General features: G+C 38.6%; 1 protein-coding gene across 2 annotated transcripts in view; it reads right to left on the bottom strand.

Annotated features, from left to right (window-relative positions):
- GALNT18 (polypeptide N-acetylgalactosaminyltransferase 18) overlaps positions 1 to 20,080 on the bottom strand; it is a 244,699-nt gene that overhangs the window by 53,497 nt on the left and 171,122 nt on the right. For both annotated transcript variants that reach the window (XM_005141322.3, XM_031055068.2), the window contains exons 8-10: positions 9,142 to 9,327; positions 5,085 to 5,222; positions 1,001 to 1,096 (exon numbers count right to left, since the gene is read on the bottom strand). In XM_005141322.3, the coding sequence (XP_005141379.1) occupies positions 1,001 to 1,096; positions 5,085 to 5,222; positions 9,142 to 9,327 (420 nt within the window). The remainder of the gene's footprint in view (positions 1 to 1,000; positions 1,097 to 5,084; positions 5,223 to 9,141; positions 9,328 to 20,080) is intronic.

Raw genomic sequence — 20,080 nt, 5'->3', positions numbered from 1 at the left:
TGAGATATTAGGATTCATTTATTGTATAGTCAAATCATGTAACTGACAATTCCATGGGCAAAGCCACATTCCATAACTTAGGTGGAGCATAACAGGGTCCTTTCAAGAAAGCAAATACAAAAGGTAGTCAGAGAAAAAATTGTGATTCACACTGAAGGGATTTTACAGTTTCTCCAATCACTCCTAAAAATACATCCATTTCCTTTATGTCATTTTTGCTTATGTTACTTTTTGGAGTTAGATAATCTGCACAGTTGCCTTTGACAAGCATGTTCTAGACCATGTAGCATTATTTTTACTGTCAAGATTTGCCCAGAAACACTTTTACCAATGGCCATATACTTAGTCAGTTAGGGAGGCAAAACATCTTAACACTTTTGTTTGCCAAGTTAAGGAATGCAGCTGTTGTGTAAGAAAATGGAAAGGTTTTGGTAATTTGAGTCTGGCACATACTAGAGTAACAGGACAACAGCTGAGAAAAGAAACAAAACAAAAAAAAGAGCATTAGAAAAAGGCTTCCACAAGAACAGGGTTTGTAATTTAACACAGCTGTATGGTGTAACTAAGGTGGCTGTACATTGCAGAACTGTGAAAAAGACAGTAAATCTATCAAGTAAATAAGATGTTGCTTCAGGTAATATACAAATAAACTGTAAGTGTACCTAAGTGTGTATGTAAAATGTTTTAAAATTCATTGTTTCATTCATGCAACGCACACAGTTACAGATCAGAAATGAAAGCTTTTACCAACAAACATGGGTCATTGATGACTCTTGTACTCCCTACATGGTTTCAAAGTGAATAAACAAACTTCACTGCCTAAGCATTAATATACCAGTGATTTTCATTTATGGCAGAAATAATGTTCTAGCTTCGTATGAAAGAGCTACTAAAGAACTTATGGAGGTATTGCTGCAGGAAAATAATGACAGGTACAAGATGGTTCCTCCTACATAGTCTAAGCACAGCAGCAATGTCAGAGATCGTTAGAGAAACTAACCTGTGGTGTCATTCCATGGCAGATATACATGATTGGGATATTCTCTGTGTCTGGCCCTTGATCAAGGCACAAATCACTTTTCAGGGAATTCTGCAGCTAAAATAAACAGAAAGAAAAAAGCAATGAAGCAAGTCTTACATAAGAAAATGATGGTGCAATTACTTTCTTTTTCTTTGCAAAAAAAAAAAAGAAAAGTGTATGTGGTTGAGCAAGGAAATATGCAAAATTAAAAATACTGAAGAGCAAGCACTTGGACTAAATTCTTCCCTGTAGATAACCTGACACTTCAGGTTTCAATTATGTTGCACATGGTTTCAGGGAGGGTAAATTTCAAAAAGCCTTCAGAGGTAATAATGACTTTTGATACACATTTTTTGCAGTATCAAGTCTAACACATATCTGGTACACACTGTATACACAGGACAATATTTCGCAGCAATGCAGCTTGCTGAGCAGTATGGTTGGAGCTGCAAACAGAGGAGAAAGCCCTATAATTAACAACTTTTCAGAATCACTCAGCAGAGTCTTCTTTCAAAAACCTCCTTTCTGGTGACACTTACAGACTTGTAGCCAATTGGCATGCACTAGCTCTTCTTTGCATTATTCCAGGCTAGCCCATGAACAGCAGTCTAGCAATAAACAGACTGCAAAGTACTTGGCCCTGGTCATCACTAAGCCCCATATATTACCTGTGCAATGCTGAGACAGAACGTTCTGAAAGTGCTAAATTAATGAGCACAGATAGCTGGAACGTTTAGAGTGTGAAGCCAAATATGTGGATTGTATATCCATAGGTGTGCATAAAGGTGCTCAGTGGTGTAAGATAAGTTCAGAGAACATGAAAGAATTGTCTGATGGAGGGAGTGAAGAGATTATGTGGTTTGCAACCATGTGTAATTAACTGAGCAGTTCTGTCAGCTGTGTACAGGGTACTCCTTTGAGGAAAACAAACTGATATGCTTAGAAAGGAAGTCTAGAAGTACACCTGAAGCCAGGCAGTGAATAAAATGAAGAATGTGAAGTAAGATTTCCAACTCCAAACATAACTCTAAATTCAATAATAAGAAAGATCAAATCCCAACATTAAAGAGGTATCAATGCATTCTTAGCTGCTAGCCTCAAGACTTAAAGAAAGTTTCCTTTCTCAAAGCTTTCTATTTCTTAACCATAACCACAACCATGACTCTAATCATAATCAGGTGTTAGGCACCACTCTATCCAAACCAGTGATAAATATCAGCTTTAATAATTCATACCTGGATCCATCACTACATTTGGCTTTTCAAAACCTCTTCCACAAACTCAAATTCTAATGCTTGTCCTAGCCCTAATGGAATAACCTTTTCCACAACAATCCCCATAATAAAGGATGCAAAAAAACCTCTCTTGACCAACATAAGCATGCAACTTAGGGCTGATCCAGCATTATAACAGGTACAGAGACTTTATAGTTCATGCTCTGAAAAGAAACATGACCTTAACCCTAACAGCAGCTGCCTGGTGCCTTATGAACACTGACAACAAAAACATTAAAATGTACTCTTCAGATTTAATTTCTCAAACTTTTATCCCAATCACAACTCACTTAGAATATCTGTACATAATTATTCCTTACAAAACCAGAGGAATAAAAAACACAGTGGCCTGATAACTAATAATGGTGTGTGAAAATCTGAGGCCCAGACTCTTCAAAACTATCCCTTTCCAAAATCTGGTGGCATTGTGGTGACCAACGATTAACTTGGGTAATGCAGTTTTAGACTACAAAGACTTAATTACAACCAAAAATATAACCAGGTTCCCAATCCACATGCTGAAAGACAGAAATAATTAATCAATACTGCCATTTGCTTCCTCTCACTGAGAGTCTTACAGAACACAAAGATAAACTACAGAAATTTATCAACTTGCAAGATGATCTCAAACATCAAGCTGACATCAGGGAACCAATCCCTACACTAAACACATCAAGTTTTGGTCCGCTGATACCACTTTCTTCTACCTCTACCAGTACTGCAGACTTCAAAAGGAAACCTGGTTTCCAACTTTCCTGCTGCCAACAGCCCAGTCCTAGGTGCATGCCACAGCATAAACTAGACATCAATGATACAACTATATTCTAACTTTCACAGAACAGGAGAAAACTCAGGAAATAAATACGGATGGTGACACTGCAGATGCCTATACCCTAACCCTCACCCCTATTCAGGTAACCTTCAGAATAACTCAGTAGTTTTTAAAATTAATGATAATGCTACAGTAGCAATATCTCTATTTTCTATAAAAAGGGAAGCCAGCTGATGAACGTAAGTACTTACAGAATCAGCAAGCAGCTGACTTGATTTGAAATATCATACCTTTCTCCGTTATAAGACATGCAAACAAACAGGAAAGCAGACTGAAGGAAAATTAGAGATCCAAGCACTTTACTAAGAAGATTGGGGCACTGGATCTTTTTGTTTCATAAAACAGTATTTCATATAAGAGTAAGCTGTGTATTTCATAAAACACTCCTCTTTACTTGTACAGATACATTGCCATAGACGTCCACTACTACTTTTGTGATAATACAAATACTAAAATAAGACCTACTCCTCACATCTTGCTTAGCTGATGAGGCTACTCTCATACTGCAGATGAAATACTGCATCATGTATGTTATTATGAAGTACATAAATATGCATGTTCTGCTGACAAGCAAGTTCAGTATTTCTGTAACAAACTCTTTGCTTCTTTTTGGTTTGTATATTGCCAGCAAGGAACCTTCAAAGGCTGATGAAAAAGTCTCAGCGGAATATAAAATCATAGGGTGCCTGTTCTGTGTTTTTTATTTTGACTTGCATAATGTGGAGTTAATCCTGAGACTACACAATGACTACCTTAGCTACTCTACTGGTCTTTGTTTTTTTTATCTAGTATATCTTCTACCTGCAGCCAACCATTTTTTAGCTAGAGGTACCTACAAGCAGAACTATGCACCTATTAGCTGCTATGCTTCTTTCTCCTCAGCAGACTCCACATCTGATTAGATCATGGCATAACTGAGAGAAATTCCACACAGTCTGTGGAAGAGCTTCCTTGCACACAGGTGTGATTTGGGCATCCTTCTTAACTATTATGGAAGGTAACCATTATCTCATGCATTTAACATTTAATGGAATCAATTTTTGTGAATATGACACTGCTTAGAGAACGTGAAAAGGACATCCTAGTTCTACTAGCTTGTTATGGGACCATAGTAACTTCCTGTGCTCATCTTGGGTATCATGCACACTTGAACTCTTGGTTTAGATCACTGTTTCTCTAGGGGTAAGCACTGTCTCTGCTTTAATTAGCGCAGTACAACTCAAGCATGATTTCTACATAGACAAGGGTACTACTGTCGCACTAGTAATGATGATGATGATCCCAAAATACAGGCATTTCAGCAGTAGTTTCTGTTGAATGCAACATAATTCTTGAACCTCTCTGGCATTGCTTTACACATTCAGTAGATACATGAGGTTTCTTTAGCTCCGATTAGCTTGGTATGTTCGTGTTTAATACTTTCTTATAGCAGATGTCTATGGTGATACCCGTTCTAGGGTGGATCAGGTTTGCTCTTAGATGGTTGAAAGTTTAATAAGGGAAAGCATCAACCTTTAGTGGTTGGACTCAATTATCTTAAAGGTATTTTCCAACCTAAATGATTCTATGATTCTCAATTAAGATCTGGCTACAATATTAAGAAGCTTGCAGTTGAGATAGTGAGCCTATTTTGTTAATTCACCTGCTGCCACAAACCTTTCAACTGACAGCTCCAGTAAGTCTAAAATATCAGGCCTTGAGTATCTCTGAGTAGAATGCAAGCCATGAAAGAAACAAACAAAAGATCAGGGAGGAAGATAACATTGAAACTACCTCAGCATAAACTACAACAGAGCAGCTGTCTGTCAGGTAACCAGTCTAATATATTATTTAACTAGGGACTGCAGGTTTATCTGATTCTTCTACTTACAGCCAGACACTGTCTTCATGAATTACATCCACTACTGCACCTTGCCCCCCCACCTGTTAGAATGGGAAATGTAAATATGATCCTTACCACCCCATAGGCGACAGTATCTGAATACATTCTCATTTCTGGATACACACTGACAAGATACCACCTAAAGGTCTTGCACTGGAGTTTTTTCCTCAAGGCTTTCCTCTCAGAAATATCACCAATATCAATTCCAGAGTCCTGCATATGAAACAAAGGACAGACAAGCAGAAAAGACATCAGTGGTACACATCTGTACAAATTCATCATTCAGTCTCCCCTCATTGCAAAGATGATTATGACCTACGATAATGATCAACTTTTGGCTGCAAGGTGAGTTTGTTACCCATACACACTCTAGAAGTGCCCCATTTAAATACAATACACGTCACCACAGGTCTCTTTCAAAGTCTGCTTTGGTCAACGGAACCACTTCTATTGACTTCAGTGGCGCTTAAATGTAGCTTCCAATGAATATCACTGTTGTTCTCCAATTTCTCATCACTTTCCAAACCCATAAGTAATTGGCAGGAAGTAGCAAGTTGCCCTAGAAACAAACTTATTGCTGGCATCCCACTGTGGCCTAGTCATTAGTATATGACACTTCCTGGCCATTTCTGAAGTCTGATTTAATACTTCACTGCAAAGAGCAAAAGCTCTGCTCCCCTTTCTGAAATACCACTTATTAAATTTCTCTTGCAATGTAAAAAGAGAAGTTGCTATTTTTGTTAAAAGCAATTGAAAAATATCCTCTACCTTAATTTTTGTTTTCCTTTACATTTCCAGCTAACCTAATTTCTACTTATCATAAGAGCAGCTCATAAAGGAATGGTTTCATAAAGTCCCTGTATATAAAAATCAGTAATTTATCACATTAAAATCATGCAGTGGAACTTTTTAGAGAGGGATCTAAGTGCAAAACTATGGCTGCTATTTAACAGAAAGTAAAATGAGACACTTTGCTCCACACTGTGCTCTACCACTTCTGCCTCAGAACAAAACACAGGATTAATATGTTTTCTTAGCAAAATCCTATCTACTTAAACAACACCCTTTCTGGGTCATAAACACCCCAAAGAATTCGCCAGCCACCAGATATGATTTAAAATTAAAATTGGAAGCACAGAATTTTCTTAGTTATGCATCAAAAAGGTATCTTTATAAACACCCAGGTTTCTGAGCTGCTGAAGCACCAACTGCTTCTTACATCCCAAAGCACTGAATTAATGTTAATCTGAAACAAATATATTTTATGATGGGAGCATTTTCTAGCTCATGGAAAATTGACCTGCACAGTAGCAAAGTATACTAAAAAGTAGGAAAGTGAGGTCTGGCATAAACAGTCATAACTAGTTAATCCTTCAAAGTGATGACTCCCCTCAAGCCCTAAATCATTCATAAAACTTAGTAATCACCTTTTCCCATGCAGCTGGAGAAGGGAAATAACTCACGTGTAGCACCCTGGCTTTATCATCAGCAACAACTCAGCATGTTTCCCAAAGCTGAGAATATGATGGGAGGAAAAAATAAGAAAGAACACCAAAAAACATAGGGGAGGACACACAGAGAGCACAGCTTTTGCTTCTGGGGCTTAAATAAATCTCTTCATTGGGTTTTAAGTGCTTTTCTGAATCTATTTATCAAAGTAGCTATGATGCAGCAATCACCATGGTATCCAAGATCCCCATTTGAAGTCCTCAGTACTTCAGAGCCACCCACATTGATCCCAGGAGGACAGTCACAGCACACTGCCAACTGATTCTGAATCTTTTTTAGTATTATTAGCTCTCAAAGAATAAAACCTTTGGAAACATCTGACTCAGGGCTTCTCAGTGATCTGGGAATTCTTCCATGGGAAAAAAAAACAGGTCTCATGGTTAACATTTTGGAATAACATATGTCATGGAAAGTCCTGACTGTCGTAACTGAATTCATTTCTATTACCTACACAGTCTATTACTTCATCAGCTTCTAGATAGAGAATTACTCCCATAGTTATCTACTTCTGTAACAGTATTTAGCTATGCTGTCTGTCTGTCCTCTCAGCATGGCTCTCATGATAACATCTCAAACATCTGTTTGCCTAAGCTGAAACTAGGTTTGATTTTAAAATGGTCCTCTCTGGTATTTCACCTTTAGTTTACTTTGAAGGTAAGCAAAGATGAAACAGACATATTGCTATCTGGTCTGATATCTAAATTTGATCTCATCCCTTCCTAACCTTTCTCATCCATCATCTCTTTGCCCCCTTCCTACTGGAAGTCTGTATTGCAAATGCTCCACAAGCTGTAAGTGATTTTTTTATGTTGCTTTACTCTGAATACTCCTGCCTTTTACTGATGTTTCTATGGCAGAGACTGCACTGCTCCCAACCTTTTGATGTATAAAAGAGGGCTCCTACTAATGATGTAGGTTTTCTTTATACTGACTGATTCAATTAAAGTGCTTGGGAATGTAATTTTTTGCTGTATTTTCCTCTTTCCCTTAAAAAGCCAGAAGCTTTCCTTAAACATGTACTTGCTTCATCTGTGAAAACTAAACTACTTCCCAGTATTTTTTAAATAAGTATGTGGGCATGTGTGTGTTTATTTGGTTCTCTGCAGCTTTGAGAAATACAAATGAAGGTTCTATGTGCTACAGATTCTATACATACACATAGTAATAGATTTCTCCCTACAACAGAGGCATCTCATTACACTGAAGAGTACACAGAAGAGGCTATCACTATTAAAAAGCTGATTTAGCACTTGCCATTTTCAGCTTTTAAGTCTGCTCTATGGTGTGACAGCAGTAGCCTTTGTGAAGATGAAGGGAGAATATAATCTACACTGTAATTTATTCAAGCAGTTCAGTACAATTATTCATATATTTTTGGTGAGAAAATGGTTGGAGATTGAAGTAGTAAGAAAACCTATTACTCCTCTTCAAAACTATGAACAGAATCAGCTTTGGAGATACAAGATCTACCCTGCAAACACCTTAATGCACCTTGTGACCAGAAGAAATAATTTATTTTTCTTTGGTTTAATAAATGAGTTTCAAAATCTATTACAACAGGCTCGTTTTATTCTGATCTATTGGCACAGTCAAGATGGTGTTATTACTACTTGTTAAATTTAACAAGTAATAACAACAACTTGTCTTTGCATTCTTTATGAATTTAAATTCCAAACTGCATTGAGATCTCAACTTTGCACAAGGTTAAGCAACACCGTATCTGGATGAATATTACGGAAATAATGTATGATACTGTATATCCTTGTTAGCAGAAGGAATTCCTAAGTTTTGTGTTAATGCTATGCTTGCAAGTCAAAAAATTGAAATTTGAGCAATCAATGAAGATCAACCAATCTTCAAGAAAATAACAAATAAAAAATAGAAACTAAAATATAAATCTATCAACTTGGCTCTGAGAAAGATGAAAGCTCTTAACAGTTCATAGACTAAATACCACTGACTACAGAAATGAAAAATAACTGAAACCAGATATTAAACGAACTCCCAGGTTAGCCATGCGATGTTATCTTTTCAATACAAGGGACCAATCATTGCTTAGCTATGGAAAAGAAGGCCAAAAGGGAGTTACAGGTATATTCTGCAATATGGCATGAAATCCACCAGCCACCCCTACTCTGCCGTGGAATTATTCAAGAGTAATACATTCACAATTTAACTGATAGATGCCAACACCCACTGCCCCTTGGCAGAACTTCTCTGACAAGTCTGGCAAAATTACAGCTCTATGATGGTAAATAAGAGGCTCAAATTCAAAACAAGATGTTTAATATAGATTTGATGGTTCCTTTTTCCACATTTATGCAGCTACTAAGTTAAAATATCCATGAAGAGTTATCAGTGAGGATGATGAACATGACAATAGCTTCATTTTTAAGGAATCTGAAGACAAAGAAATTGCTCTAGAATAAGGCACAACTACATACATATTTTTACATGTGTGCATGCATAGCATATCTTATGCCTATATGTAAGATACAGATATATATATATATATATGTGCATACCAAAGCAGAAGCCAAGCAGAAAAATAAAAAGTCAGTGTAGGAGCCAAACCCAAATGGATCTAAAGCCAAAGCTTGCAACATAAGTCTTTGTGACTCACCTCCTGGGGTATGTTCCATGCCATATAGACATGGCTCTTAAATTCATCCATCCAGACCTCAGCCACCCTTAGTGCATTTCTCCGGACATGAGCAGTTAGATCTTCTGTGTATGGTTTATGTGCTCTTTCAATGTGGGCAATCCTGGAGCAAGGCAGAACTTCAACACTTCCTCCACATTGCCATACCTAGGAGGAAAGAAGACAGTGAGAGCTCGCTGCATCACTGCTGTCCTTTATTAAATACACTGACATTATTTTATTTCTATGCTTGACATTGTTACAGAGAAGAATAACTACTCAAGACTTATTTGACTATACACAGGGTTTTTTTAGACAGTCATAAGAGGAGAGTGTTATTACCTTGCCTTACTATGAATTGTTACTACTACTTAACCTTACTACAGAATTATTACACTATCAGTAACGTCTCATCACAGTCTTTTCAGATCAATTCAGCTATTCTCAAGATTATTCATAAAATAATTTCTAAGGCATCCAAAACCATGGCATTTGGGTTCAAGTTTTAATGCCTTGCAGGCATTTCCCTAAGACTGTGCACAGTCCATCTCAAGGCACACATGCAGAATCTGGAACTAGGAAGCCTTATGTAGAAGGGAAAGTAAGACAGCCAACTTTTAAGATCACTTAAGTTTCAGGTTGTAGGAAAATTAGAAATATAAATGAATCTTCTGCTTTGCCTTAAACATAGCTCAGAAAAGACCAGGTTTATTTCATTTGAGAAGGGGTGACAACACACACTACTCTTGTAAATTATAATAAACTTATAATGTAGGTTACTGTACCTGCTCCAGTGTGTTTTGGTTTTGCCCGCTACCCCTAATGTCCATAACATTAATCATGAGTATTCCATTCAGTTCTGATTCCCTCCCTTCCTATTTTCAACAAAAGGGAGAACCACTTTGGCAGCCTTAACAGTCAGTGAATTACTTGAATTATTTTACATAGAAGCTCTTTTTCTGTGTATCTTGAATTATGCAAACTTCCTAACAAGATCAAGGCAGCCCACTGGTTGAGTGGATGCTAATCATGTGAAAACCGAGTTGTACTCCAATTATTTGATCCTGCTGAACAAGAACCTCAGTGTCTGAGAGGCAGGTGTACTCACTGAGGACTGACAGAGTTTGCTTTATGATGCTACTAGCAGAGATTCCTGAGGCTTGATATTCCATATGAAGAGAGTGAAAACATGAGAGTGAAGGTGCTCCTTCCTTGTACAGCACTTACAGGAAAGAGTATATTCTGGTTTCCCTCCTAGTGGCCAAGGATGTGGGTTGGCAGAACATCATGTTCTTGAGCTGATCTCAGGCCCCTCAGGTCTGTCCATCCTATAGGCATATGCTCTGCTAAGGAGACACTTTGTTCACTCATTCATTGCATATATTTAGACATCTGGCTTGAATACAGCATTCAGACATTTGGCAGCTCCTGAGACCAGAAAACGTGGCATGGATTCATAATGTTTACAAAGCCTTTCTGAACTGGTGCCTAATTGCATTCAGCATATGCTGGAAGAAGAGACAGAGTCTTGGTTTTCTGAGCTCTCTCAAAGATGAGCTACCCCATGCACCTACTGTACAGTCAAGAAGTGAGCTGAGAAGACCTCAGCATGTCTCTACAGCCAAAACTTTGAAAACAGTAAGAGTAAATAAACATACCCATTACCAACAACAGGGCAAAAACAGATGATCATAAATATTTAAAAATACACAGGCAATTTATCTGGCAGAAGAATAATCTGAAAACATCATTTGTGTCCTATCTAAATATCACAGTGGACAATCCAGTTTAGCAATCTAACAAAAATAATTCTTTGTCAAACATTTAATTCTAAATGCTTCAGATACATTACCTAAAAAAGACTAAATGTGAAGTATCATCAGGCTTCACTAACATAATGCCTGCTTTCAGTCCGAGCCACTTCTCAGTACAGCATTTGACATCCAGCCATAAATTGTTTCAGAGTTACTCACTGTATGCAGCTTAAATTAGTATCAAAAATGACACGGAATATGTAGAAATTGTCATAACTTAGTGTAGGACAAGATAATTCCCATGCCACATGTTTTGCTTACTCTGCCTAGCCTTTGCTAGGCAGTCCCCACTAGAGATGGCCTCAAACCGAGTCCAACATGCGAACACCAAACCTTCTGTGGGATTTTCTGAGTTAGGTCTGCATTCCATCTTGACAATAAGCTCAGCCAAAAGTTCGCAGTCTATAATAAGCTGAATTTCCAAGTAAATTTTTAGGATGTGAAAATCTAAAGAGGGGATTCATCTATAATTTCAACTGATTCAGTAATCAGTCAAATATAATTTGACTTTATAATGAATTCATATATATTTTCAAAGTCTGTAATGTAGTTTGTAAATAACAAGTACTCACTACCTGAATAAACACCAATTAATCAAATTTGGTGGCCACTCCTTTCTCTCAGAAACTGTCAATCTTTGCTTTATTTCCAAAGATGAATTAATTACTCTGCAGAATCATTGATTCACTTAAGAACTTAATGCTAAGAGAGACCTGTCTATACAGATGCTGACAGTACTAGTGGGTTGCATTAAGGAACTTAAAAACTAAATATTATTTCTAAGCAAAAATCTCCTGCAATCCATGAAAACATGATTAGCATGCACCAGAACTGGACTAGAGATATATGCTATCAGTTTCCATATATCAAGATGAACAGAAGTCCTTTAATTAATGACTTTTTAAAGAGGAAGACATGAGAAAACACATGTGATCTGAAAATATGGGAATACAGTGTGTGCAGAACTTTAGCTACAGTACTAAACAAGCAGCAGAACTCTAGATGTAGGCTGTGAAGTCTTGCAAAGCACTCGTGGAGTGAAAGCAGATGCAGTACTTTGTCCAGGCAGGCCTTAAATATCTCCAACGTAGGAGATTCCACAACCCCCCTGGGCAACCTCTTCCAGTCACTCTTACAGTAAAGAAGTTCTTCCTGATGTTAACGTGGAACCTCCTATGCTCCAGTTTACACCCATTGCCCCTTGTCCTATCACTGGATATCACTGAAAAAAGCCTAGCTCCATCATCCTGACATCCACCCTTTACATATTTGTAAACCCAGAAAGGCTAGATCACTGCTCGGTTGGGCTGGGTATCGGTCGGCGGGTGGTGAGCGGTTGTATTCTCTTCCTTTGTTATTTCCTATTGGGCTGATGGAGCTCATCTAGCCTTTTATGGTCTTCCATCTAAGAGAGGGACACTGTTACAAAACCTATGACCTGCAGACTTTGCTGTCACCATCCTAGCTCGCTAGGCCTGGCAGTTAAACCTCAGGTGTAAACGGTGGGGCCAGTTCTGCACATGCTGTGCCTCCTCTAAGAAATCCCCTGTGCAGGCTGGAAGGGCTTGCTCTCACTTATTGGTATGGACAGGCGAGGGTTGAATCAGTAGGTGACAAGGTGCATGGGAAGCTGCAGATCCAACCTTGCATGTGGGCGAACCAGCACATGGGTAGCTTGAGATTACTCAGGAGATGACAGTCCTGGTTGGACACTTCCTGATTGCCTAAGCACCCTTTCCAACCAGATTTGCATATCCCATTTAACCTTGGTCATTGTGCTTGTAGTAAGCGTGGTTAAAGCCCTTTCCAAATCTTCACTTGTGAAGGCAAGCTATCAATTATCATTGGTGGTAGCAGTAATGGCTTGTGTTATACCTTAGTTACTGGACTGTTCTTATCTCAACCCATGTGAGTTACATTCTTTTGATTCTCCTCCCCATCCCTCTGGGAGAGGGGGGGAGGAAAAAGGGGAGTGAGCGAGCAACTATGCGGTTCTGAATTACTGACTAGATTTAAACCACAACAACTTGAAACAAAGTTGTGAAGCCTTTTAAAATGGTCTTTACATTGTCTTTAATATTTAAAAAATAGAAATAGCAATTGAGGTGTCAGTTCCTCACAATTTCATGTTTCCCCTATGAATTCCACAGATATATTTTTTCTGTCATTAGCGATCTTTACTCAGGCTTCAGCACCTTTCTTATTCTCTAGCACTGTTATTTTATGTGATGGCTATAAATAAATACAAAGGTTTAAAATCAGTGAAGCTTTTCCAAGTTATCATCCATGATTTCAACAGGAAGTCTAAAGATAGAAGAGCTTCAAAGACTTTTCTTAACCACACAGAATGGTTTGAAGTAAAACATTGCATCTCTGGGCATACTGTTGCTGCAATCAGCAATACTTAATGATAAAACTGCTCGTGCAAGGAAAAATCTTGACAAATTTCCTAAAAAGAGGTTACAAAGAAATACAACACCTTTTTCTGTTGCCCATGAAGATATTTTACCTGTGGTAGATGGAAAGTGAGGTGGAAGGAGGTGAAAACTGCTTGCAATAGTCTCAACTTCCTGTAAAATCCCTAAAGATACATATACACTTGTCAAAAGTAACATATGCATCTGTCACTGTGATATAATAAATAAATTCACATTTCATTCTGTAAAAGCATCAACTGCAAAACCGTGCCAGTGGGTCTCAGAAGTTATCTTCAGGCAAAGACTGTGGAAAGTTTTAAAGTATGAGCGACTGCATATCTTTGGGAGCATTAGTATGACTTCTGAAGCCCAAGCAATGCAGAAACTTTGCTTTTCTTTGAGGAATTTCTCAAGGTTCTGGTCCCACTGGTTCGCTTTGCAAAAGCAATCACTTGGAAAAAGACAACACCAACTAGATTTTCCATTCCAAAGAACTCTCAGAATCCACTTCAGTGTGTTTTCAATGCTCCCTACCAAGAGAACCTTAAGAAAGGGCTCTTTATTCTTGACTTTCCTGAGGAGGATTGCATATTTGGTATAGCCCCAAGAAGGACTTAGAGGGCTTCCTCTTCTTGAAAGGGTTCCTTCATCACTAGCAAAAAGTAGTAGAATTCCATTAAAAAATGTAAGGTTTAACAGGACAGTAGTGGTGCCAAGGTGGCTTCTGACACAACACTGAAAGACTAAAATCAACAAGGCCTCTGACCTAAACTAAGCAAAGCAAGTGGGAGATGATAGGAACATTAAATGAGTACAGAGAATCTATTTGTGAAAAAGAAAAAGGTGTGGGGAATCTCCCTTTTAAAACTTCAGTTGTTATGGCTTATGTGGGGAGCTTGTCGAAGCTTTAAGTGCTTCTTACTGTTAATTTACTGAAGGTACATTTGCACAAAGCTGTAAGTGTGGCCCTACATCTGTGTGACTTTAAGCTCACAAAGGTTACATTAGCTCCACAAAGCAAACAGAAAACATATTCTCTGTGTTGGAAGAACCAGGAAAGCAGCGGATGTGTAAAACTGCAGAGAGACCACAGACGGTGGCACAACAGATCAGCTGTAACTGCCACTCTGTTACAGGAGTAAAGGACCCAAGATCTGGGCAGTCCAGTGGGATGGCACAAGTGAGGCAGCTACAGAAGCAGTAACACACCAAATGGCTTCTTTAAACATTCTGCAAAGGCGTAAACCCTGATCTCATATGCTATCATTCCTCACTCATCCACCAAAATGAGGGCAGTGGTGATACCATCTGCACAGCTTTCAGTGTGCAGCAGGGACTCACTCAGCCTTAGAAATCTCTAAGTCAATCTGCTTAAAAATTTTTTTGGGAGCAAATTCCATTCACATCTGGAAAATCTGTTTCACTAGACAAAGTCTCTTTCTGTTTAGCTTTATTTTTAAATCCACATCCTTTAGTAAATCCTTTTCAATTGCATTTAAACATACTTGTATTTGCGTATTTCATCATATCGATTACAACTCTGAAGCTGATCCCCTCTTGAATATTTAATTTATACTTCATTATAAAATGACACAACACTTCTTCATTAAAAATGTTTCTTTTTATCTTTTTAATCACTGGGTCTTCTTTTCATATTGTGGAAGCTTAATCTAATAAAATAAACTCTACATGATGCTGAGCAGTTTATTAGCACGTACTGCATTCATTAAACTTACACAGATCATGCAGTTTCTCCATGAACTGATGTGACCTTGTTTGAAACCATCATTTCATTTGGACTGCAAACAAAACTGTTTAATTATTAAATGATGTCTCAAAAAGCTGAAGCAATTTCTAGCTTCTGTGAAGTCTGCAAATGACAAAATTAGAACAACTCATTAAAGATGCCCTGAAGATAAAAAGTCGGTGTGAATTACTACTGTGGATACAAACAAACAGTCACCAATATCTTTAAAATATATCTTGGGGAACAATTTAATGCAAAAATATTTGTGAATCTTGTTAACCTTTGTCATTACCATTAATAGTTTACTGATAACCAATAATGAGTTTGATGCTTTACAGGCGAGTATGAAAAAACTATTTTTATTTAATATCATGAGCTAAGTCTGTGATCATTTTGGGCTTTCATCTTTATTTTGCTGTCTTGACAGGTGACTGCAGAAAGGACAGAGAGAATGGTGAGATACAAAGATCACTGAAATCAATGTTCATGTTTCCAAGTGTGATCAGTGGGGTTTGGATTGCACAGTGAAAGATTTTGGATTGTCATATACATTTGGGTATCCGTCTCTCTAAACCTAGAAATCTACTCACTGGATGAAATACATTAATCTTTATTTAGGTCATATCTTCACTAAGTCAGATGATCTTCACTAAATAACTGCAGTAGTGACAAGCACTGATGGATTTGGCTAACTTTCCCCAAATTCAGCAAGCAGCCATGCACAGCTTTGCTTATTCCACTGGTCTCAAATAGCTTCGTCTAATTGAAGAAGTCTCCCCAGACATTAGAATTAATCACAGAGTCCTGGCCTAAGTCACATAACTTCAGAATTAGAAAAATTAGAATACAGGTGGACAGAAAGAGAAAGAAAGTACAGTTCCAGTGTACTCCTTGCTTCCATGCTGAATGGGCTGGAAAAGGGAACCATGCCATTGACATGTACCCCTGCAGAGGGTGTAGCTTAATTTCAAGAGATGTCTGCCTATTGTCACAGCTCAGAACATTATCCACAGAGAAGTCAGAGACTAGAGAGAGATTTTTAAAATTACTTCACCTGTTTTACTGGAGCCCTGTGAGGTTTCTGAATCCTATTGTACTTATCAGTATTCAAGCCTGACATACTTTCAGGTAAACCTAACTATTTGTGTGTGTAACCGAGCTGATAATAATGTGAAACTGTGAGCAACCTACAAAAACACCCCACACACAATCCGAAAGACTATTTAAAAGGAAATAAAAGGCTTTAACTAGAGCAGCTCTCAATTTTTAAAATGTAAATTATCCCTTAAATATTACCTCTGAAGTCATCATTAATTGCCTCATAGGCATCACTTTACATTAATAAAACACTCTAATTGAAAGTGTAACACATGCAAAGATTCTTCCCATATTAAATTGTCAGTAGTTTCCTTCCTCTTTTAGCTAATTGCTTCATTATGTACTTTTTAAATTGCGTTGTTCTATGGGGATTAATTTTGCACGTATCTTCATGAGCTGCGAAACTTTTACGACATATTGTTAAACTACACGTGTTGCTGGCTTACAATTGCAGCAACTACTCTATGCCTTGTGTTACCAGGTGAAAACACGCCTCAAGAGTCACTGAGCACATATGGCTTCATTCAGTTTTCTTTCAAATGTGTCTATCTCACTGCTAAGCACAGCAAATAACCAACATATAAATCACTACATTGCCAAGTTTAAGTCATGAATAGGAAGTAAAAGAAATCACTTTTCATCTTAAAAGGCAAAAAAGCAGCAAGCTCAATAACCAGACCACCACTGGTTTAGTATTCATGAAGCAACATACTGCACTGTCCATCTTTTATGTTTTCATCTTTCTCTCCTTTACCACAGTTGTACTTTCAGCTTGATCAGACTTGTTAATCTTGCACTAATCCTCAAGACTTGATCCTCAAGTACTAGAATACCAAGCTAAGAATAGACTACACTAGACTAGGATATATTCAGTTGGAAGATCATCTAGTCCAACTGCCTGACCAATCCAGGGCTGACCAAAATCTAAAGCAAGACACTGAGGTCCAAACACCTCGTAAAGAGTGCCCATCAATCTAGGAAGCCTGTTCCTGTGTCTGACAGCTGTCTCAGTTAAGAAATACTTCCTAATGTTCAGTCTGAACCTCCCCTGATGCAGCTCTGAAACATTCCCATGCATCCTATCACCCAATACAAGAAGAGATCATCACCCTCGCTCTCCACTTCCCCTCCTCAGGAAGCTGTAGTAGAGAGCCTCCTTTTCCCTTAGCCTCCTTCTCTCCAAACTAGACCAGACTGGTGCTGGAAAGAGCGCTGACAATACAGACATGTTTTCCTTACTGCTGAGCAGTGTTTGCACAGAGCCAAGGCCTTTTCTACTCCTCACACCACCCCATCAGCGAGCAGGCTGAGTGTGCATAAGGACTGGGAGTGGACACAGCCAGGACAGCTGACCCCAGCTGACCCAAGGGATACTTCACACCACATGGCATCATGCTTAGGATATAAAGCTGAGGGAAGAAGAAGAAAGGTGGGGGCCACTGGGAGTGATGGCGTTTCTCTCCCCAAGAGAGAAACACATTACGTTTGATGTAGCCCTGCTGTCCTAGAGACAGCTGAACACCTGCCTGATCATGGAAGGCTGTGAATGAATTCCTGGTTTTGCTTTGCTTCTGTGTGCAGCTTTTGCTTTACCTACTAAAATGTCTTTATCTCACGAGTTTTCTCACTTTTACCCTTCCAATTCTCTCCCCCATCCCACCCAGAAGGGACTGAGTGAGCAGCTCTGTAGGGCTTAGTTGCCAGCAGGGGTCAAACCACAGTACATGTTAAAACAAATATGGAATCTCCACGGGATAAGCCATGAAGAATTGTAATACCAGAATCTACAGTGTCTTTGCCACCATATTGTAACCTGAAAGTGTAGAAAGATATTAAACATGAGGCTATCTCCTAATAATGCACTAATTAATCTGCATCTTACCTGAGTCTGCTGATTTGTGTGCATTGACTTAAACTGTTTTGCTTCTTTCCATGCCACTATACACAACAATTTCCTCTCATAAAACATCAAGATGTCTATATTGCTGCCCAGTTGGTAATACGCAACCACATGGCACAACCAATGAAAAAGCATCTGTGAGAAATCTCCAAGTGCCTCATTCTCCTTCTTTGTAAGGTATAGTGATGCTATGTAAGCTGGTGCTGTTATAAAGCATTTGCTTTCCTGTGGAAGCAGCTAATAAAATGTTCTCTCCTCAGAAAGAGCAAAACCACAAAAATGATTCACTGGTTAATGCTGGCTGTATGTATAATTACACATGCTGTAGCTGCAGGTTGCCTGCTGAGGCATTCACAGGCAAAATTAAGGCAGAAAACCCCAACTATTCCACTGCAGTTTTGACACAAATACAGAACAAGTCACAGAAAACCAGTTTATGTTGATGTCATGACTGGCACCTGTTTGGGGGCATGACAATTCCTTATTTTATTCTCAATAGAGGCTGGTTTGGGTTTTTTCCTTTTGGAATTCTGACCCTGTAAACAGAGAGTTAGTCTGTGTCATTTTGGGATTCAGGATGTTAACACAGTAAGGTACTTTCCAAAACAACATTAATCTCACTGACACTGCTGTTTACACAGGGTGCTAGGCAAGTACTTACACCATACTTGCAGTTGCAAGGGACTATTTTTATCTCGATGAAAGTGGGGCTCTGATAAGCATTGGCTGCATCTTGTAAGAAGCAACATTTGATCAATCTTTATGAACTTTTTTTCCAGAGTTCAGTGTACAAATCACCTCTTCATTATCCACAAAATGGATAAAAATAAAGAGAAATCACTGTCTTAAAAAGCACTATTCAAATGTCATCTAAAAGTAGCAACTAAGAATATATTTATTCTTGTGCTTCTCAGCCCTTCCTTAGCACATTGTCCACTTAATACTGCTGAAAGGCGCTTGTTGAAAGGCTCATATAATAAGGATTTTTTTCCATCCAACAAATCATTCCTTACTGGGAAGGGTTATGGCTTACTTACTAAAATCAAGTCAAAACCATGGTTTTAAGACCACAGCAAGTGACAGTAGCTGGAAGTGCAAGAATGTGGGACATCTAGATTCATTTTCCTGAAGGGAATTTAAGGAAGATCTATACTGCTCAGTGTAGTGCCGTGAAAAGGGACCCAGCAGCATAGACTATAAAGGATGCTATGCACACATGACACATCACACAGCTCACCCTGTGCAAACAGTTTCGTTATACAACAGCTCAGTGAAAAAATCCCCTCGCTGTCTTTGTTCCCTCCCAGTCATTTCTACTTTTTGGCACAGCTGGCTCTCAGTTCCCCTAACACAGGAGTTTCCAAGGCAGCATGATAAATCGCAAACCAATTAACATTAAAATTAACCTTGCAGTTTAAAAAACACAATGTGAAAGTTTACTTCTGGAGGTGTTGACAGACAATGGGTATGGGGCATCCTTCAGACAACTATGCTGGCAGAGCCAAAGTGTGCTGCAAGAGTGAGAACAAGAGGACGGCAAGAAGAAGAAAATATAAGACAGCATAGCTGTTTAAGCCTCTGTGTTGTAAGACTGCACCCTAGTTTGCACACTGCTGTCGTAGTTTAACCTGGCAGGCAGCTAAACACCACACAGCCACTTACTGACTGCCTTTCCCAGTGGGGTGGGGGAGAGAACTGGGAAGCTCATGGGTTGAGATAAGACAGTTTAGAATAGAACAAAGAAGGAAGGAAAAATAATAACAATAATGACAGAGTGATTAGAATACACAAAACAAGTGAAGCACACTGCAATTGCCCACCATCTACCAACTGATTCCCAGCCAGCTGCTGAGCAGCAGCCCCTGGCCAGCTTTCCCTTTAGGTTTTATGCAGAGCATGATTCTATATGGTGTGGGATATGCCTTAGGTCAGCTGAGGTCAGCTG

This window comes from Melopsittacus undulatus, chromosome 4 (assembly GCF_012275295.1).
Source record: "Melopsittacus undulatus isolate bMelUnd1 chromosome 4, bMelUnd1.mat.Z, whole genome shotgun sequence".
NCBI classification, from domain to species: domain Eukaryota; kingdom Metazoa; phylum Chordata; class Aves; order Psittaciformes; family Psittaculidae; genus Melopsittacus; species Melopsittacus undulatus.
Note: the sequence above shows the minus strand (reverse complement) of the source record. Positions and strands in the feature narration are given on the sequence as shown.